At 36.0% G+C, this 22353-nt stretch overlaps 1 protein-coding gene across 2 annotated transcripts in view; it reads right to left on the bottom strand.

The window, feature by feature from the left end:
* LOC134854891 (uncharacterized) overlaps window positions 1-22353 on the bottom strand; it is a 263671-nt gene that overhangs the window by 88823 nt on the left and 152495 nt on the right. For both annotated transcript variants that reach the window (XM_063871250.1, XM_063871251.1), the window contains 11 exons: window positions 17087-17181; window positions 16706-16879; window positions 14893-15012; window positions 14157-14257; window positions 11167-11368; window positions 10721-10891; window positions 10415-10590; window positions 10072-10136; window positions 7875-8029; window positions 6010-6103; window positions 2342-2374 (listed from right to left, as the gene is read on the bottom strand). In XM_063871250.1, the coding sequence (XP_063727320.1) occupies window positions 2342-2374; window positions 6010-6103; window positions 7875-8029; window positions 10072-10136; window positions 10415-10590; window positions 10721-10891; window positions 11167-11368; window positions 14157-14257; window positions 14893-15012; window positions 16706-16879; window positions 17087-17181 (1386 nt within the window). The remainder of the gene's footprint in view (window positions 1-2341; window positions 2375-6009; window positions 6104-7874; window positions 8030-10071; window positions 10137-10414; window positions 10591-10720; window positions 10892-11166; window positions 11369-14156; window positions 14258-14892; window positions 15013-16705; window positions 16880-17086; window positions 17182-22353) is intronic.

Raw genomic sequence — 22353 nt, 5'->3', positions numbered from 1 at the left:
CTTGAATGCTATAATACACTTCCTCCACGTTTGATTCGGCTTAAAGCTGCTATTTGGTTAGTGTAAAAAGGTCGAATCTCATCGGCTGAAATTTCCAATTTACAGACCAACTCGAAACAAAACTGGTTCAAAAAGTAATTTTTTGTTCAATGAAAATTTTGGTTCATTCTGATCCAAAAATTTTTTGCTTTGAAACTGTAATCTATTCCTATCTACTTTTGCGACGTTTGCATTTTTGTTATTAGAGAGCGTGATGTGTCTTCCATTCTCCTAAGATTAATGAACTGAACTTAAGAATAAATGAGAGGTCAAACGCCAAAAAAACACAAGCGAAAGACAGCAAAAAAATCTAATAAAATTCGACGATCATTGACTCTTAAAAACTGCAAATGCGGTACAGAAAAAGGGCCACCAATGACTCATATCCAACATACATTTGAAAAAGAGTCAATGATCGCGAGGAAAGAAAAAAACCTAATTCGTTCTTTGAGATAAAATTGCAAAATTTCGATTTCAAATCAGAAAACATATGGCCTTAAAACTCTTTGAATTTCAAAAAAAAATGATTGACCTTTTTTTGGCAAAAAAGATAAATTAACTTCGAAAAACTTGATCAATGGCAGGTGAATTTTTTGTTCCATTGGGAAATCTGAAAATAAAACTCCACTTTCGAAACTTGAAGTCGCAATTTTGAAAACAATTTTAAAACTTGACGACTACTAAAACTTTGTTGTCAAAAATGGGGTTTGCCTTCATTTTATCAAAGGATGAAGTGAACTTGATAACATCAAATTTCAAACAACGAGAACTAAAAAATGAGCATGAACAAATTTGAGACTTATTTTTTCTTGAAAAAAAGCAAAAATACCAATGCCTATATAAAAGACAGAGCAACGTTCATCGACTCTTTTAGCTAACATTAAGGTAGCAACAGATGCTATTAAATTGTTTCGTAGTTTTACAATCCGCTCCACTTGCGTAATGAAAACAACTGACTGTTTTAGAACAGCAGTTGCTTGACAAAAATTCTTTAAAAAAAGAAATTATACACAGAAGCTAAGCTGCGCTTCGTAAACACTACCGAACACGACTAAAAAGCAGCTCTACAAGGTGCAACAAGAGAAAGTATAAATAAGCCTCGAATTGGTAAAAATTCGGCTACGTCTCGGATATCACCTGCGACTTAGAGTCTCACGTACTAAACACTCTGCCACTGACGCTAAATAATTCACAAACACTAGCCACAAATAATGCAGAGAACAAATGCTTTGAAATTTCCTACGCTGAAAATCATGATTATAGCAAAATTTCCACATATTATTAGAACATTTTTACTAGTAAACTTTTACTTAGGTTGAAAAAAGAAGGTTCGTACTAATAATACTCTACGCTCGCAAGCTGGCTAGCGTAGAGAAGCTAAATAATTAGATGGTTTTAATCAAACTTAAAAAAAACATTTTTCATGCTGTTAAATCAAATTAGAGGCGGAGGCGAAGCTGTTCTTCTCAAACCGAAACAAAACATCAAAAGATAGCTTGAAGAAAAGTCAAAACAGAAAAAAGGCTAGAAATAAAATGTATTAGTTTTGAAAAACAGCGGGATTCGAACCTCAATCCTCCGACACCCAAGTACTAAATTTGACTGCCGTTCAGACCGGTACCACTGGAGCTTACAGAAAACAAACACTAGCCACTAATAAAACGGAGACTACGAGTACATAAACTGCCAATACTATGCAACAAATGTGTCACCAAAATGACGAATTTTGTTTGCGAGTTAGATCGGAGCATTAATACGAATTGTTAAACGATGCGACGTTAGCAAGTTTGCGTGTGTAAACTGAAAATCGAGAAAATGTTAAAAAACTCAAAGACGAAAAAAATTGAGTTTTTGAAGCATTTTAACAACCAAAACTAACAAGGAAGCTTTCTGCTTCGAATTTTTTTTGTCGATAGACGTTTTTTTAATAAATGGAGAACACTGGATCAATCAGTTTTTTTTTGCTCGCTGGGATTTTCAAATCAACCCGAGAAATTTATTGATAAAACAAAATGATTCGCACCAGTTTTTCTCAGCATCAGAACTGAGGTGGCTTCAATACAAAATTACACTTGATATTGCAACAGCTTCTTTTAGGTACGTGAATTTGCTCAAAAAAACTCTCAGACACAACCCTTTCCCCCTCATTTGGGTGATTGGAGTTGTCCAGTAATCAAAAAAAGTTCTTCTGATTCTTCGTCTTATAAAATGATATTGGGTTTGCTCTTGATGAGTTAGTTGATTATAAGACATAATCAGCAATACGTTAGTAGATAAGGTGAGTTATACGCAATCAACTTACCAGATGGAATCGACGTCAGACCAAACCTCATATCTGAAAACAAAACTCCCAATAATTATCTTTTTGATGCTGTTCTATTTCAAATTAGAACAAACTTTTATACGGGGTTTGGTATGGTATTTAACTGTTCTACAACTCAGATCTGATGTTATTCGTTTCGGAAAAAAAAATTATACAAAAAAACGTATTGGTGATTGGTTGAACTAAAGAAAGATGAAAGGAAGCTATTCTAAGCAAGGTTAATCTATTTTTAAACCGCATAACAGCAAAAAACTCTTATTTTCAGAATTAAAACAACGCTTATGACTTTATCCAAGTCAAGTAGAGTGCGACGTAAAATTTAACAATTGCATGCAGTTATAGAATTACTAACATAGCCAATCGAAGATTGCAAAAGAGTAACAAGACTGCTCGTATCAGGGCAAAGCCCTGAATGTTCCGACTGCCTTTTAAGGTTTATGGAGCAGTAATAACATTAAAAAATTTAATGAATTAAAACATAAGAAAAATTTTTTTTTTCTAAAATGTGAAATTTTTTTACTGAAAATCATCCCCCAACACGCCATATAAAGTACAAAATGATAGATTTCGCTCCTTGTAACAAATCAATTAGGGCGAATAAGTTTCTTTCAACCAATTTGGAACGATTTCTAAGACGGATTAACTCTCCGCTTACGCGTTAATAGCGCGAAATAATTCGCGCATTGATTGTCCCAAATTGGTCAAAATGGCAATCTTTAAACCCCCGTAACTTTACAAAAAATGATCACAGGTGAAATATCTTTTCAAATTTAAGCTCAGGACAACAATACCTTTCGAATGATATAAAAAATTTCGTCAAAAATGGCTAGTTAAAAAGTCGAAATTTGTCTGAAGAAAAAAAACCCACCCCGAGCACAAATATTCCGTTACTTTCGTATCGAAAGTCGGAACAATGAACGCAAGTTAACATAAAAAAACACACTGACTTTGTTGCAAAAATCTCAACTTTCGAACTTCGAAAAAATAGATGCCCTTTCAGCTCTTTGAATTTCTAGAACAATTTATGATAAAATTTATGGCGCTTTTTGGTAACATTAACTCAACTAGAGAAAACTGGATCAACAGGTAAAGTTTTTATTCCGCTGGAATCAAAAAAGATAAGTTCCACTTTCGAACTAGAAATCGTTCATGTTTTTTCGCGCGATTTCCACGTTCGTATTTGGAGAGTGCTATTTACGTCACTTTCAGCGGACGAAGTTCAATTGAACTCAAAAAGTGCATTAACACTAAGTTCATCAATATTTTTTCCTGACTTTTTCCTGAAAAAAAATCAGCAAGACCTATATAAGAGTCTTCACTCTTAAAAAGAACAAAGTTATTTACTTTGTAAAAAATCAGATTAATTGAGTCGGCCAAGGGCGGATCTAGGATTTTCTCCAGGGCGGGGGCGAACTTTATCGAGGCACAGCAGGCACTTTTTTGAAAAAACAGGTCAAAAACTACGTTTTTGGGCACTTTTTGGAAAATTTTTATCAAAAAAGTGCGTTTTTTCGGCGCGCGCTTCCTTTTCTAAATTAGCTTATATTGGCGCCAAAGGCGCCTTGCGATAAAATTTTAGAGTTGGTCGGCGGAAAATGGATGTCAGAAATAATAACAAAGGGGGATCCCTAGTTTTGTTGGGCGTCGAATCGCTGAGAAGGGAGGGGTGTTTTCTTCTACTCCCCCCCCCTAAACCCTGGAGTCTACCATGCTTCTCCGCGCTGCCGAAAATTACGTCAGTACGTCACTGGGTTTAAAAGACAAAAAGAAAAGCTGAGACAAAACGAGAAGAAAGAAAATTGCAAAACTGAATTAGCTGCAAACACTAATTCATGCGCATTACACTATTCGCACCAGATTTAATCGCAGCAGATGGCAACAGAGCAAATGTTTCGTTCCTTGCCCAAGCCAACTTTTTGTCCGTTTTCTTCCGATTTTTCCCCAAAAAATTGTTAGGTCTGTTTAATCGTCCGCTGAATTGTCTATCGTCAAATTTCCAACCAAAACTCAACGACCCCAACCAGAATCGAATTTGAACACCTAGAGAAAAAAACTATAGGACTGCAATGCTTGTGTATCAAAACGAAGCCTTTGATCCATCCAGCGACCCTTTCGCAGTAAAAAGTATAGTTTTCTGTTTTCGAAAAATGAAGTATAGAATTTTTCTCATTTCTGTTAAAGCTTATCCATTCTCATGCACTGCTAAAGACAAAGACATGCATGTTGCGCGTTGCGCCAGTAACGTATTGACTGGACCATTAGTTTGCTTCAAATCAAATTAGTAAAAATTCTGAGGCGCATTAAATCACTGACTAACCAATTACAGGAAAAAAGATACAAATCGCCCATTTATTATTGCAAAGTGGAATTTTTCAAGCTCCAGTAAGTTTATTTCAAAATTAGTAAACAATCCCCGAGAGAAAACAAAATTATATTTTGTGATTTTCTTTAAAAATAGGAACACTCTTAGATCCAGTCAGGGGCGGATCTAGGATTTTCTCGAAGGGGGGGGGGGGCGTATTTTCAAAAAAATTTCAAAAATTTTGACGACCTTTTTTTTAGGTCGACCAAATTGATTTTCCGAGCTAGCTCTCCTAAAGCACAAAAAGACTATGTTTTGACCAAATTTTCTGCGCCGCAGGCAAATTTTTTAAAAAACTGGTCAAAAACGCCGTTTTTGGTCACTTTTTGGAAACTTTTGAATAAAAAATCGGGGTTTTTTTTTGGCGTGCGCTCCCCCCTCAAAGTAACTATATATTGGCGCCAAAGGCGCCTTTAGAAAAAATTTAGGGTCCGTCACCAAAGATGGATATCTCAAAATAGTACAAAGGGGGTACCCTTTGGCTAGGCATGGGGTCGACTCCCTGAGGGGGAGGGAGGCGTTACGAGGCCAAACTGTGCATTAAACAGGCGCAATGTTTGTTGTGTGTAGATCACTGGAATCCAGAGACGAGTCTTCAAACCTACTCAACGGTAACCAGGTAACCAGGTCAAAGTTGGATCAAAGAGGTGTTTAATAAGCGGAGTTCGCTTATAATTTACAAAAAAAAACAGCGTTTGGCCTCGTACTGAACTGCAAGAACGTTCTCATAAGTTTGAGAAAATTGGGTCATAAATAAAAAAAAATGTATGCCTTCGGAAAGAATGAAAAGTAAAATAGTTTTTAAAAATATTCACGTATTTTTCTGCGCCATTTTTACTTCTATTAAAGGAGAGCTTAATTTGCTTTTCTTTTACCAAAATAATAGCATAGCCAACTGACAGTTAGAAAACCTCAAACTTTGAATTTCTCAGAAAAAAAAACTCATGGGTCCGTCGCCCAAAATAGGTATTTCAAAATAGTACAAAGGGAAGACCATTTGGGTCGCAAGGGGTCGAATCACTCAGAAGGAAAAGCGTCCGCCCCCCCCCCCCCCCCCTAAATCCGCCCCTGCACTCAGTACATCTATATCTTTCAGATGGTTTAGAAAATGCATTTAAAACGGGTTAAAGAAAAGTCGAAATTAAATTGATCTAAGTAACGAACCACCTTGAACATAAATATTCCGTCACTTTCCTCGGAAGTGGGAACAAAAAGTGGGAACAAGATAATTCTTCTGATTTCCAAAAAATTTGGTGGTAAAAAAAAACAGATTGATTACACTCACCCAGTTTTGTCCCCAATCAGAGGCGAATCGAACTCGACCAGGAACCCGTAGAAAAATCTGGTTTTCGTGTCCAGATTTGTAGGTACTTCAGGATCTGGAACAAAATGGTTTGAGATTGGTCATAGTGGTAAATAGCTGAATGTCCAGATATAATTAACAAATAGCTAATTTACGAGAGACAAAATTTTTTTCATTCATTCGATCGATCGACCCAATTCTTTAGATCAATTATGGCAATAAGCTTCTTTCAACCAATTTGGAACAATTTCTAAGACGGATTAAATCTCCGCTTACGCATTAATAGCGCAAATTATATCGCGCGTTAATTGTCCCAAATTGGCCAAAATGGCAATCTTTAAACCCCCATAACTTTACGAAAAAAAATCAAAAGTGAAATATCTTTTCAAATTTAAGCTCAGGACAACAATAGCTTTCGAATGATATAAAATTTTTTTTTCAAAAATAGCTAATTAAGAAGTCGAAATTTGTCTGAAGAAAAAAAAACCACGAGCACAAATATTTCGTTACTTTCGTATCGAAAGTCGGAACAAAAAGAAATCAAAGTCAAGCTGCGAAAAATAGTCAATATTGAAGTAGTAGTTTCGCAACCGTTTTTTCACGCACGAGGGAATTAGTTCACTATCAGAGGGCCACTAGGCCCGAAGATTGTGAATGAATTTCACAAACAGTTGCAAAAACGCGTAGTCAAAGAAACTTAGTTTTCAAGCTTGTTTTTGACATGCTAAAACAGTTGCTTTTGTTCCGACTGTCGAAACGAAAGTAACGGAATAATTGTGCTCGAGGTGGTTTTTTTTCTTCAGACAAATTTCGACTTTTTAACCAGCCATTTTTGACGGAATATTTTTATATCATTCGAAAACTATTGATGTCCTGAGCTTAAATTTTGAAAAGATGTTTCACTTGTGATCATTTTTTGTTAGGTTATGGGGGTTTAAAGATTGCCATTTTGGCCAATTTGGGACAATTAACGCGCGACATATATCGCGCTATTAACGAGTGAGCGGAGAATTAATCCGTCTTAAAAATCGTTCCAAATTAGTTCAAGGAAGCTTATATGCCGTAATTGAATTGTTAATACGAGCAATATCTATCACTTTGTACTTAATATGGCGTGTGGGGGGATTTTTTTTACAAACAAATCTCATTTTTGAAAAACTTGATTTTATATTATTACATTTAAATTTTTCATGCTATTATTAAGCTCCATAGACCTTAAAAGGTAGTCGGAACATTCAGGGCGTCGCTCTGATACGAGCAGTCGTCTTGCACTTAAAAACATGTTTTCAAACCTCTAAAGCTCACTTGCGAGCGTGCATGTAAATTTTTTACGCCGATTGAACGCGCGCTGCAGATTATGTAGATTTGTCCATGCAACAAAATTCACGAACTGATATTTTCATGAACTGCGTATGAACGCACGCAACTTGGCTAATTAGTAATTTCATACTTTTTCGTGTAAAAAAACATGCAATCAAAACCTTTGAGTATAGTTGTAATGGACTTCAAACATGAATGCATCGAACAGTTGTTCCATTTTTGCACATTTTGTTTTGCTCTTTTTTAAATTACTGGCGGATACTTGAGAAATGAGCTTGTAATTAACTCAACCTGGGAGTTTGGTCGATTAGATTGGCCCGCAGACAACTAATCAAGGCTATTTTCATGCGAAGGACCGAATGCGCGAAAATTCGCAACCAATCAATAACGTTAAACAGTCCAAAACTGACTGATGTTATAGCTTTTTCCCTTGGAAGTTATGAATGCTGAATTTTGATTAGCTGATATATTTTTTGCGCATTCCGTCCTTCCCGCATGACTGACTCCCTCGGCAGGCAATAACTCACTTGTGCACCAGACAATTGTTTCGCTCGTGTTGAATATTCCGCCTTTGAATGCAGTCACGAAGAATGAGTAGGAGGTTCCTGGCACCAGACCATCCACAACCAGGGGAAAAGTGAGGTCACTGCCTGGCATGTATTCGTCCTCGTTTAGAAACAGTCTAAACGATAAAGATCAATTCAACATAGCCTACAGATAGTCGCACATAGTGAATTGAACTAAACCAAAAAAACAACTGATTATTTTTCAAACTTCTTCGAAGAGATCTGCACATTTCAATTAAGGCCGATAGAAAGAAACTTGGAAAATGTCAATGAACTTATTTTCATACTTACTTTCGAATTTCGAATAAAAATTATATCTCCTTAAAAGTTGATCACGTTTCAGAACAATTTAAGAACACATTTTCTTGACAAAAATTATCGAAAAAACTGGACCAATACGTATTTTTTAATTCCGCTAGGAAATCTGAAAATTGGATTCCAATTTCGAAACAAAAATTCAGTCACGTTTTTCGTGAACGTTAACCTGTTGCTGTTCGATAGTAGAGTTTGCCTCCCTTTTGAAAATGGAAACGAGCTGAACTTGAATAGCAATAAAAAAAAGACCACAAAAAAAACAAATTTGAGCGTGGACAAATTGTATGACTTTTCCTGAAAAAAATCAATTGTTATAAAATAATGTGAACGCAGATGCGAAGCTGCATTTCGCAAACACTAGCAAAGCGAGAACACGACAAAAAGCAGCTCTATAAAGTGCACTAAATAACATTAGAATTATGCCTCGAATTAGTAAAAAAAAATCGTCTACCTCTGAGATTCAATCCTTCATCCTACAGGTTAGGAGTCTCATACACTAACTACTCAGCCATGCAACCTTCAACCTTTCAGCTGTTATTGATTAAAAAAATATATGTTGAAAACTGTCAATCAAAGTGTCACGATTGGTTACGGACATAGCCATTTGAAAAAGAGTCAATGAACGCAAAGAAACAAAAAAACTAGCATGTTTCTTCGGAAAAAACTTCCAGTTTGGAAATTTGGCGTGAAAAATTAACTAGCCTTGAAGCTCTGTGATGAAGTCTGTGCCATACAACTAAGAAAAGCAAAAGAAAGGCTAAATGCAAACAAAAAACAAGGGGTCTCGTGAGCATTCATGCGATAGAGAATTCAAAAAGCGGGGTGCTTAATTGGCTAAATTTCTGCTTCTTAATCGAAAGGTTAAAAGTACGATATTCACCATGATCTGGGCTTGTTGCTTGAGGGCGAGGTCCCAGACAAACTTTAAAAAACTGAATCTTGACCAATAAACAGTTGGAAACGAGTGAATAAACGCAAGTAAAGAGAAAAAAATGACTTTCCAGTTTCATAGTGAAAGTTAAAAGCCTTGAAGCTTTGACTTTCATGAAATTTCTGATTCACAATTTTCTAATAAATTCAATTTCAGAAAACTGTCTTCTACTGCTGGGAAATCTGAAAAAAAATCCGCCTCGAAACTAAAATCAATCACGTTTTTTGAGATCTTTACATTTTTGCTAGTCGGCTGTAGAGTTTTCTTCCTTAATACAAAATGAACTGAACTTAAAAAGAAATCAAATTTCGAACGGCAGAGAAATAATAAACTTGAGTCTGAACAAGTTTCAAGACTTTTCTTCAAAAAAAAAATATCACGACCTATATAAGAGTCTGAACTACGGCAGCTACAATGTTAACTTAACAGTCAATAAATGTAATTTTAAGCTTATGATGACCCTTACTCCGTGCTTAATCAAGATGTAACTTCTGCATAATTTCGAAGAAAAAAGATATGATGATGAAGCTCACTGAGTTTCAAGAATGTTTTAAGATGAAAATGTTAATATGAAACAGCACAATGAAAGAACACTTGATCAATAGGAATGTTACTAAATCTAAAAATCAACATTCACTTTCGAGTCTAAACGAATTCAAGTTTTTTTGTGCCATTTCCTTTCGGTGAGCACATTCCTTTCAGCAAATGCTCAAATTTTCGTGATCAAATTTTCAGACTTTCCTGGAAAAAACGGGAAAAAAATCATCCAGACCTATTTAAATAATTCACTACATTGATTGACATTCAAAAAACGGGTCGCACCACAATAGTCTATTTTTCGCCAAAAAGAGAACAGCTCGAATGTTCGTATTTTCCACGTGGGTATCTCATGGTAAGAATCTGTATACTGACCGAATTGAGTCGTAACCTCCGCTTGCCACCACATCGACTGTGATGAAGTCTGTGCCATAGTCCACCTGGGAGAAGAAAACAAATACACAGGATTGAAAACTATCTGAGAACAATAAGCGCATCCCAATTAATACGCAGAGATCAGGGCGGAATGTTTGAGGTTTTAAAAAGCCTCGAAAACTTCACTTTATCATATTTGGCAACTCAACATCACATTTCTACAGATTTGATTGTAGAAAATTCAAAATTTGACATCTCTACATATTTTAGGTTTACGATGAGTCTATAACAGGAGTGCTTTCGAGCTAAATACAGAAAAAAAAATGAAGACAGCTTTGTTCACCTGTTCAATGATTGGCATGCCTGGTGAAGTGTACGCATTCACGTCCACCCAGTCTGAGGTCAACTCCACCCCGGCTGCCACACTGCAGTTGAGTACTGTCCTCACACTGAATATGTACATGTTGCCCTCTTCCAGAGCATTGGGCCATTCCAGAAACTCATTGACCGGCACCTCCACTGATCATTAAAGCAATCCCAGTTGTTAACACAAATTTCATTAGTAGTTCTGAATTACAACTCGGCTTTTCTAATGTGTTTTTAACTGGCTTTTTCTAAAACGTTTCTTACTTTGATGTAATAGTAGTACCTGTGTTCTCTTGGGAGTCCTTCACTTCGAACCAGATGCTGATATCGTGGGCGTCCGGAGCAGTCCAGGTGATTCTGACCCGAGAGGGGGATAGTGCCTCCGATTCCAGTTGGTACGGGGGTGCTGGCCGACTGCATCCACAAACCTCTGGGCCCCGCTCTCCCTCAATGTCTGCAAAAAATTTTAACCGGTTTTTAGTGCAATATCTTGTCAAACACTAAAGAGGTCTACACCACAACCACAAGTCTCTGGTTTCAGATTTTGTTTGTATTTCATGTACTGTAACTTTTGCATATCCCTTATGACACATTGGAGATGAATAGTTTGCGATCCGCTGCTTGAAAGATGGATTGAGACACTTGAAGACAATTTTTTGTTACTAGGCGGGGGGTGGCTAATATGATGCGTAGGGAGGGAGGGGCGTTGTAAGAGCCAATCAGACTGACCATTGAGTTTTGCGGAGCAGCTGTAGCAGAATGCGGAGCCGGACAGGAGTTGGCTGTCTACATAGTAGGGGTCGGTGCTGGGCAGACCGGAAGCCACTTGGATATGTTCCCTGTAGAGCTTGTACTGATGGGCGGCCAGGGTGGTGATCTCGATCTCCATCTTAGTCGAGTAGTCAGCAGTCGACACATCTACAGCTGCCACCTGTTACACACATTCACACATAAAAAAACAGATCTCTTTTACTATTTCTTCCTTCTGTGGCGACATATTCGAAACATGACCCACCCCAATCAAGAAACAGTTCAACGATTATGCATATGCAAAAAGTGTATTCAGTAACGAAACTCCTCCTTTTTGATATTTTGGATATCTTAAGTTGAAGATATTAAAAAACACTAATTACAGAGGTCGAAGTGGCTAATACGTCTGCCCCTCTCAGACGACAGATCGATAGTTCAAATCCAGCGTGATCAATTCTTTTTCAGTCCGGCAAAATAAATTGCATATGTTTTTATTAAAAGGGAACAACAGCGGTTCTCCGTAAAATCTGAACAAATTGTTTCTTAATTCCTTCGCTTCTCAAAATATTCTCTTGATGTCTTACGTTTTTTTTTTGCTGCATAAACCAGACCTCCAATATCGATCAAAAAACAGTTAACCTTGGAGTTATTCAATTTCAACTGGATTGAACCAGAAAAGCTACAAAACTATCTGTTTGTTCAACCCACTTTATCATTGAATAAAAAATCTCACGGAACATGAACCTTTTTTTTATCGAAAAATAATACCATTCTGTTTCGTGGCTTAAATATTGTTGACAATTTGGTAAGTAAGCAATAAATGCGAGGATTCAGTTATTATTGACAAATCGGTTAACTTTGATTACTATGCTTTGCTTTCGAAATAAGATCGAAGCATCCGTATGATTAAAACAATTTCGGCAGTCATCTCAAAAAAACGCTTTTGACTTGATCTTCAAAACAATTTATAGCTTTTTGATTATAATTCTCACATTGAATGCAAAATCAAACAAGACTGCTCGTATCAGGGCAAAGCCCTGAATGTTCCGACTGCCTTTTAAGGTTTATGGAGCAGTAAAAACATTAAGATATTCAAAAAAATATAACAAAAGAATTTTTTTTTTAAATGTGAATTTTTTTATTGAAACTCATCCCCCCACACGCCATATAAAGTAAAAGTACAAAAGGATAGATTTCGCTCCTTGTAACAAACCAATTATGGCAAATAAGCTTCTTTTAACCAATTTGGAACAATTTCTAAGACGGATTAACTCTCCGCTTACGCGTTAATAGCGCGAAATATATCGCGCGTTAATTGTCCCAAATTGGCCAAAATGGCAATCTTTAAACCCCCGTAACTTTACGAAAAATGATCACAGGTGAAATATCTTTTCAAATTTGAGCTCAGGACAACAATACCTTTCGAATGATAAAAAAAAATCCGTCAAAAATGGCTAGTTAAAAAGTCGAAATTTGTCTGAAGAAAAAAAACCCACCCCGAGCACAAATATTCCGTTACCTTCGTATCGAAAGTCGGAACAAAAATCTAGTAAGCAGTTTTATTGAAAAGCACGCGCCAATCGAAAAACTTTCAACAGCTATTGCTTCCTTAAAATGTTTAACAAGTATGATTTCCGAAAAGCGTTAAACGTGTATTTATACGATGATCTCCATTTATATGTGTATCATAAAATTAAGTCATTTTACCATTTTAAAATTGATTTCGGCAGTCGTCTCTGAAAAATGATGATGTTCCAATTTAAAATCAATTTTTTTTTAAATCAAATAATAAATATACTGGCAGAGGCCAAGCTGTACTTCGCAAGCACTAGCATGAACACGACAAAAAGCAGCTCTAAAAAATGGATTAGGAAAAAAGAGAAGAAAAGTCTCGAATTAGTAAAAATTAGACTACGTCTTAGATTCAATATGCAATACAGTGCTGATTTAAATTAACCGGACAAAACGTGTTAAACTTGAAATTTAAAACGCGTTTTTCTCAAATTGGGTTGAGTTTAAGTGAAAACTGATGAAGACGAAACTTGCTTTAAATTTTAGCAGAAGTAATATGGTGTAATTTGTTTTACGAAATTCGGGTCCGAAGTTTTAACCCAAAAATGGGTCATTTTGGCTTTTCTTAGTTTATCAAAATTTACGCCAAAAACACTCAGTCGATCACAGACATATTTATATCAAAGTGAGCCCCTTACGTAGCCCAACAAACTTTAAGAAGGGTATAATCTCCAAAATATTGTTTAAGTTAATTTATTTTTGTTTGATGGACAAAAAAGGTCATTTTTACTATATAAAGTACCAACTTTTTATTTGAAAACAATTTTTAAACAATATGCAATTTTTTTGGAGAAAATACCCTTGTAAAGTTTGTGAGGCTACGTAAGGGGCTCACTTTGATATAATTATGTCTGTGATCGACTGGATTTTTTGGCGTAATTTTTGATTAACTAAGAAAAGTCAAAATGACCCATTTTTGGGGTAAAACTTCGGACCCGAATTTCACAAAACAAATTACACCATATTAATTCTGCTAAAATTTTAAACAATTTTTGTCTTTTAAGTTTTCACCTAAACTCAACCCAATTAGAGAAAAACGCGTTTTAAACTTCAAGTTTAGCTCGTTTTGTCCGGTTAATTTAAATCAGCACTGTATAGAAACTATAAATTTCATGCACTAACAACAGACGCTTAAAAACTCACCAACACTAGCCACAAAGAAAGCAGAGGACAGAGGCTATGCAATTTCCAATGCTATAATTTGTGATTATAGCAAAAGTGCCATCAAATAAGTGATTATTTTTAATGAACACTTTTATTTGTGTTGAAAAAATAGTTCGTACTAATACACTACGCACGCAAGCGCTAGTGTAAATACGATGCTTGCATTTTCACTTAGCTATGCAATTAAATTTACATTTACAAAAACTAGCCGGACTGCAAGTCAAACAACTAACCGAGCTGATTTGACAGGGACTGGGCTGTGTACACATTTGAACCTGCACAGGGGTCGAGTACTCAGGCACGTTGGGTGCTAGCGCGTCATTGTCACAGTCCACTACAATGAAAACAAACATATTTTTGTTTTTCAAGCCGATCGAACTCCCATTGAATTTTTCATATTGCGCCCAAGGCTTCTTTATGGGTTAAAAAAATATTTTTCAATGTTGAGTATGAAGACTAAATATGTTTGTTATGACTTAATTAGTTCGCGATACAGTTTTATAACCATCGGACAACGAAGGTGACCAAAAAACTTTCTAGAAAGAATTTGCGTAGTGAGAGAAAAGGAAAAAGAGCCAGGCTTCCTTATGAAATTTGCCATTGGAGAATCTTTTCCGACCAGAATGAAGGGGTGGGGGGGGGGGGGGTACTGAACATATATATGGTTTAAAAAAACTACTGCATTTAGAGGATACGGATCAGGTATTTTTCAAAACTAACCACGTTATTTCAAAATTACGTTTCGAAGTTTCCATATTTTTTTTATTTTAGTCCAAGATTTCAAAATTGAAAAAACTTTGGTAAATAAATGTTCAGAACATTTTTGACCGGCTTGCATTGACTGGGCATAGTATGTTCTCATAACGACGATGAATAAATAAGAAATGTATAGCCGCAATAGAAATAACCAAACTCACAATGCCACTAGGATAAACACGACTGCAGCTTTTATAATAATAGAGATCTAACCTCTGGTCCTGACGTTCAAGTCGTAGCAGGTGGAGGGCAGGAGAGCAGTGAAGGTGTGGTCTCTGCCTGACATTCCATTGGCATCCACCCACGCCCCATCCCCATTAGCCACTTCATATGCTACACGCAACCAACATACAGTAGTTGAAAACGCGAGAATTAACTCAAGCAACATTTTTCATTTTTTGTTTCCATTTTTCTTCTCATTTTCTGCATGAACAAAAGTAGCTGGTTTCTATGCAAAAAGCAAAGTAGGTTTTGCATGCAAAGTAGTTATTTTGGCAAAAAAAAACTAGATAAAAAGACAAGAACGCCATTTTTGATGATATCAGTCAGAGGCTACCGCTGAGCGTCAAAAGCCCCCGAGTCAAAAGCCCACGCGACAAATGCCCCCCGTCAAAAGCCCCCGAGTCAAAAGCCCCCCGTGCTTTTGCATGTAGGTGTTCATGTACATGTAACTTATGCGCCGGGGGCTTTTGACTCGGGGGCTTTTGACGGGGGGCTTTTGTCGCAGGGGGCTTTTGACTCGGGGGCTTTTGTCGCTCAGCCAGAGGCTACGGCATAAAGACCGCATGGCAGAAATGTTTCCAAAAACCATCCAAAAACTTTTGAGCTGAAAGAATTTTTTTCATTCTCAGACTAATGAGTAGTGACTCTTTTTGATTGGCTAATGGAACTTTCCTCTTCCGTCAATCGATTCTACTGACTAGAACTAGAATGTTCTTCACGGGGGCTATTCTCATGCGCAAAAGACCGACTTCGCGAAAATTCTCAAGCAATAAACGCCATTAAAACTGTCCAAAAATGAATGATTTTATCGTTGATTTCCTTAGAACGTATGTACTTAACAATGTCTCCTACTATGGTATCTACTTAAGAATTTCCACTCCTATAAATGAACAAACAGAGCCAACAGGCAGGTGGAAAAGAGTCAATGAACGCTAATAAACAAAAAAAAACTGGCTTGTTTTTTGAAAAAGTCTCAACTTTGCATTTCTAGAAAAAAATTTTCAATGACATTTTTTTGATAAAATAAACCCAATTTGAGAAAAAAGCAGCGTTATAAAATCCGTAAGGAAAAAGTAGAAATAAGCTTCGAGTTAATTAAAATTCGGCTCGTCTCAAAATCGAACCTAAAATCTATTGCGACCAAGAGATTATGATTCTCACGAACTAACCGCTCAGTCACGGACGCTTAATTAATGACAAAAACTAGCCACAAACAAAGCAGAGAACAGATGCGATACAATTTCCAATGCTATAGTGAAATTTCCATATAAGTGAACACTTTCAATGAACACTTTTATTTGCGCGTTAGATTAGAAAAAAGAAAGTTTGTACTAATACACTAATGCTCGCAAGCTAGCCAGTGTGAAAACTGGATCAATAGACAAAATTTATATTTCGCTGGAAAATCTGATAATTCGATTCCATTTTCGAAACTAGAAGTCGATTATGTTTTACGCCACCTTTACATTTTTGCTGTTCGATAGTGGAAATAGCCTTGCTTTTAGTAAAGGAACTGAACTGAACTAGAAAAAAATCAAAAAAGGCAAACCGCGAAAAAAAAATGAAAAAATCATCACGACCTATATAAGAGTCTGAACTACGTTCGTTGAATCTTGGCTCTTGATAAGCTGATTTAACCTACCAGACAATCTCCCTTTTTCTTGAAAGAGGGAAGATTGTTAACTAGATCCCCTTCGAACTAATGAATAATTCTTATTGGCTGACGTAATTTTCGCGCATTCGGCCATTCGCGTATGAAAGATTTCACTCTTTCAACGCTAATGGACAATTTGTTAAGACTAACCATCCACGGCACTTTCCAACACAGGGTCATCCCAGCTGAGGTATATCTCAGTATGGTTCTCAGGGGTTCCTCTCAGATTGACCGGGGGTCTGGGGTGCAGACAGCCCACACACGTAGCCGCCGCACTCAGCCATCCCATGTAGTCTGAATACACTATGTACACATACTCAGTACCTAGAACAAAACAGCAAAACTTCATTTTCCAAATAACTATCGTTTTTTTTTTTAATTTTTAAATTAATATAGCTACTTGAATAAAATTTGGGTATTATTTTGCCAATTGATCTGAAGATTTAAATATTGCTACTTTTCTTTTCTGACATGATTTTTTCAAGTTTCTTGCGAGAAGATGGAGAAAAAAGAAGTATTTGAATCACTGGCCTGGAATAGTTCCGTCACTGTCTTGGTAGGGCAAATCAGATGAGCTCATGTTGGAAGCAAGGTCAAGGCCCACGTCAGAACGCTGAATGTGGAATCTGAAACAAAAAACGCAAAATTTAACTAAACTTATGAACTGTGCCAAACCCGTGCTAACAACGGTCCCATCTGTGGTTTCGTTTCACGTTGCTCATAAAACAACCAGCAAAAGTTCCGAACAGAGAGATCTTTTCAAATATTGAAAGAAAGAAAGAAAGAAAGAAAGAAAGAAAGAAAGAAAGAGAAAAAGAAAGAAAGAAAGAAAGAAAGAAAGAAAGAAAGAAAGAAAGAAAGAAAGAAAGAAAGGCTTCAATTGTGACCAATTGGGGGTTTAACAAAGCAAGAGTGAACTAATTACGTAATTTACAGAAAAAGCAATTAAAATTTTTGAAAGATGAAAAAAAAAAGCGTATTATGAAACAAACGTGAGGCATCGACATTTCAACCTGGGATTTTGATTCTCTCGATTGCCAATTAACAATCCTTCCACGATTAGTAAAACCTTTGATCCAATCAAAATATTCGGAGGCTGAGCAATAAGCAGAATGGTCCAAGAGCAGAAAAACAGAAAAATATTGACTTTCATTGGTTTATACAGGCTAATTGATAAAACAATTATTAGCATCGTCAAAAATATCTAAAAAGGAATAAATTATGCGTGAATTAAATAATTTCATTAAGTTTTTTGATTGATTTTTTTTAAAAATCTGGACTAAATTACTCAAATTGTGCTTAAAATATTCGATTCTTTGGTAATATTGACAATTCTTACACCTCATTTACCGATTAGCCTGTAAATTTTATTGTGTTTCTGTTTTTCTTCTCTTGGAACCATTCTGCTCTTAGACCATTCTGCATATTGACTGGCAACCAAAAGATTCAGATTATATGCTACAAGCTGAAACAAACTTCATGTGGCTTTATTTAACCCATTCTTCGTCCATCTAGCCTAAATTGGCTCGGCCAAAATAACTGAGCCCACTTTTCAACTCTCAATTACATTTACATTACGCTGAAAAAAATATTAAGGTGAAAAGGTTAAGTGGATATAAAATCAGGATCCTTCCTTCTTAATAATTATTGGGCAGAGTATATGTCAATGTGATCCAGAAAACATAGTGATTCAATTATTTAGATATTGAAACACTCAAACAGGCAATAATGGTACAAAAAATTTCATCTAAAAAATTTGATAGGGAACTTCTGTCTCTAAGTTAGAAAATTGTCTTCGCTTTTGTTTTTTGCACTCATTTTTTTGCCTGCTGTACCAAATCTCAATTGAAAAAAATTTAATTCTAAAAATAAACGCGAAGTCTATCTGTATCTTTGGGCTTTATTTGGTTGGCACCAATCATTTTGATCAAAATAAACCAAATCATTTTGATTCAAAGAGATTATCGAAAAAACAGTCGATTTCAAACTCATTAATCCCAACATTTTCAGTGACATATCACAACTTTATAATTGTTTTTTTTTTTAGATGAGGGGGCAAAAGCAGCATTGAAAAAGTAGTCTTTTCGATATAAAAACATGTAATTAATTCAAACTTCTAATGAAAAAAACGAATGAACATAGAAGTCACTGACAGCCATTTTTCAAACTTTTTCTTTAAAATAATTGAGCGTATTAATAATGAATATTTGACCATAATCATGATTTTACTTGCACGTCAGAGATACTTGTTATGTAAGCGGGGAAAAAAACATCTTTTGGCTCAGTCGTGAACACGCAGCCTTCTGTACAATTCAAGCACGCAGCCTTCTGAAGATCATCTTCATCATATCTCGCTAGGAGAAGAAAAGAGTGTGGTTGACGGGAACAAATTTTCATGTTGGAGGGACCGAAAAAGGGAAATTTGTTTAAACAATTAGAATCATTTGACATTCTTATTCGCTAAAAAAACTTTAACAAAACCCGAAGTCAATATTAGCAGAAAACAAGTGATAGTAGAACAGTGAAACTTGTGTGCTCATTCCGTTTTGTTTTTGTGATTGTTCCGATGGTTTAGAAAAAATGCTGAGTAACTTTATATTCGGGTGTTTTAGTTTTTTTTCAAGCAACATCAGCTACCACAAATAATCATCGGAGAGAATTTGAGTGATATAACACATTAAAGCCCTTACAGTCGTTACTCGAACTTTTGAAAATTTCAGAAAATTTTTTCCCAGAGTCAAGTAAAACCGGTTTAAAGTTTTTTTTTCGTTTTTCGTCTTAATTCGAGCAAATAAAGTCAGCGAGCAGGCTTACGATAACATAATTTAATGGCTTAAAAGCTTACATTAGCTTTAGTTAAATTTAAAACGTAAAAACTTAGTCTTACTTATAAAAATAGTTTGTTGAGTGTTTTATCGCATTTTTAGAATCAAAAACTTGAAAAATTTAGAAGAAAAAAACTGCAAATATGAAAAATAGTAAAATTTTTAAATTTTTTAAATTTTTGTTTTTCTAGACATTTTTTTTATAAACTTTGATTTTGAGCTCCTTTTATGACACCACGCTGAAACAAAAAACGACACTAACTTGAAAAAACTTTTTGTATTTCTTAAGACTATGGTCGGAACATTCTGTGCTACTTGCGCACTAACCGGCTGTCCTTGTTCCATTTTTTCACTACTCTTTCAATGCATCTCTGATCTGCTTATATTTGAAAAATCAAGCATCTGCTTATTTTGTAGTTTATGCTCGCATCAACTATTAGAATCGGCGTTATTACCAGGATTCGTATCTTATTTTCATTTTTTTGGCTGTATTCGATCTTCCAAATCAAAATTTAAATTATCTTTTCAGATCTTTATTTTTTTTCGAATAACGTTCATGGAAATTTTATGAACACTTAAGATAACTGCTAGTTTATACTCGAATCAGGGGCGGATCTAGGATTTTCTCGAGGGGGGGGCGGATTTTCGAAAAATTTTCCAAAATTTTGACGACCTTTTTTTTTTTTTTAGGTCGAACAAATTGATTTTTCGAGCTCTCCCAAAGCACTGTTTTGCCCCTATTTTGGCAAAATTTTCTGCGCCGCAGGCAAATTTTTGAAAAAACAGTCAAAAAAGCCGTTTTTGGGCACTTTTTGAAAGATTTTGACAAAAAAATTGCGTTTTTTTTGGCGGGCGCTTCCCCTCAAAGTTAGTATATATTGGCGCCGAAGGCGCCTTTAGAAAAATTTTAGGGTCGGTCCGCCAAAAATGGATTTCTGAAAAAGTATCAAAGGGGGGACCCTTTGGGTCGGCAGGGGGTCGAATCCCTGAGGGGGGGGCGTCCGCCCCCCCCCCGCCCCCTTCCCCCCTAAATCCGCCCCTGACTCGAATCAAAATTTTATATAGAGTATTTATCATTAGTGCGACTTGTAACTTCTTTTTGGTTGATGTGATTGTTGTTGTTTATTCGATACTAAAATGTCAAATTGTACTTTCAGCCCACTCTTCATTTTAGCGTATAAATTAGATGCATTGAAACGAAAACCTTCTCGTAATGTCATGAGAAACAAATTCCTTGTCAAGCGATTATATTTGCTTAATTGGGCTAAAACTTCAAGTGATATTGAAGATATAAAAAAGTGTTATCTGATCTTTTGAAAACCACACTTGAAAAAGAGGGACCACGATACTAATCGTTCGCCAAATAAATAACTTTTTTCTTTTCCAAAGAAAGATATAAAATTGCAAAACAGATATAAATTAAGGAAGAATAAACCCATTCTCAAGATCTTTCAAGGTCAATTGAAAGTTAAACGTGAAAAAAAGATTAAATCTGCATAATATCACTGCAGAACCGTGGGTCAAACCTTCTTATATTCTTGATTGAAAATGTTTTATTGCGGAAAACTGTAGAAAAAAAATGAGCAACAATCATATTTTCATTTTTGTGCACAAAATGAATACGAAATTTATTTTAGGAAATTCAGAACTTACCCATTTTATAATCGACAATTGGTTTTTGATTTTCAATTAATGTTCAGCCCTTATTTAGGTGCTGGCGAAAGTGAGTTAGAACCGATGTGGTTAACTCATAGAATAATTTCGGATAGGGTACACCGTCTGCTCGTCACGCTATCTTATTTTCGGCCGGATAGATTCGTGCAACTTCTTAGTCTAATACCGATCCTAATCTTACTCTTATACTTTCTAGTCTCAGGGTGTTTAACTAGTCTCTGCTAGGCTCAATAGATCTAGGGTATACTGGTTTGTTGCGGCTGCTGAAGTTCTCTTGGAGAGACAACTAATTTTTAAGTTAAATTCAAATCTCTCTGGTGCTGAAATTACAAGTAATTTCAGCACTTACAAATAAGTGGGTTGTTAGTTAGATGGATTATGATTGGTTAATATTAACTACTTTACAGTGGTAAAATATCCAATTTATCCAATCATAAAATATAGTTTGGATCAGGTTCCACCCATCCGGTTTTACAGAGTTTTTAGAATTATCTTTCTGCAATTCAAAGGATGGATGATGAACGTTGGTATTTGGCGAACATCATATTCTTGTCCGGTTTCTCTTGTTAAAAAAGTTCCAGGACGCTGGAGTTAGGGACATCAACCGTTGTGTCGTCTTGTGACAACGACTGTGTTCCCCAATGAAATCAATCTGATTTCAAAATGGTTTGCTATGACGGGTTTTTCTGTATTATGTAGAGAACTTGTTTTGTGTTCAACCTCGTCTGGGAATGGCGTGGAGATCGTGTGTGGAAGGGATGCCTCGTAACTCGGATCTGTACTTATACTTGAACATCGAGGTGGTCATTGGTCTAGTTCAATGAAGTCCTTTCTGCGAAGTCAAGTCGTACTCTAAATCCTTTGAGTTGTGATTGTGGACGGCATATCGGTTGTGGTTAGCCATTCTTGTTCGAGTGTGATGGGATCATTTTGTCTTTGGATGTTCGTCTTTGTTGTTGTGTGTTGATCTATATACTGCAAGGTATGATTTACATTTATAAAATTTTATTAGTTCGGTTTTTTAATCATGAATTTAGTTAGTTGTTTTCACAAAAGCATTTTGTTTTAGTTCGTTTATTTTGAAGAGTTACTCACCCTTGAGTACCTCCTATTAAAAATAGAAGTGTGGTCACAAAGCGTGGATGTAGCGCGGTGGGTTAGGCCGGCTATAGAGCATGCTCAGGACGTCCTCTCTGGTGGGTTACGCCAGGAGTGGGAGTACGATTTCGTGCGGTTTCTTTGAGAGGTCCTTTTATGTGATAACGTTTTATGTTGAGTTTATGTTGGTCTTTCTTATGT

Source organism: Symsagittifera roscoffensis, chromosome 9 (assembly GCF_963678635.1).
Source record: "Symsagittifera roscoffensis chromosome 9, txSymRosc1.1, whole genome shotgun sequence".
NCBI classification, from domain to species: Eukaryota; Metazoa; Xenacoelomorpha; order Acoela; family Convolutidae; genus Symsagittifera; species Symsagittifera roscoffensis.
This window is presented reverse-complemented; position numbering and strand designations above follow the sequence as displayed.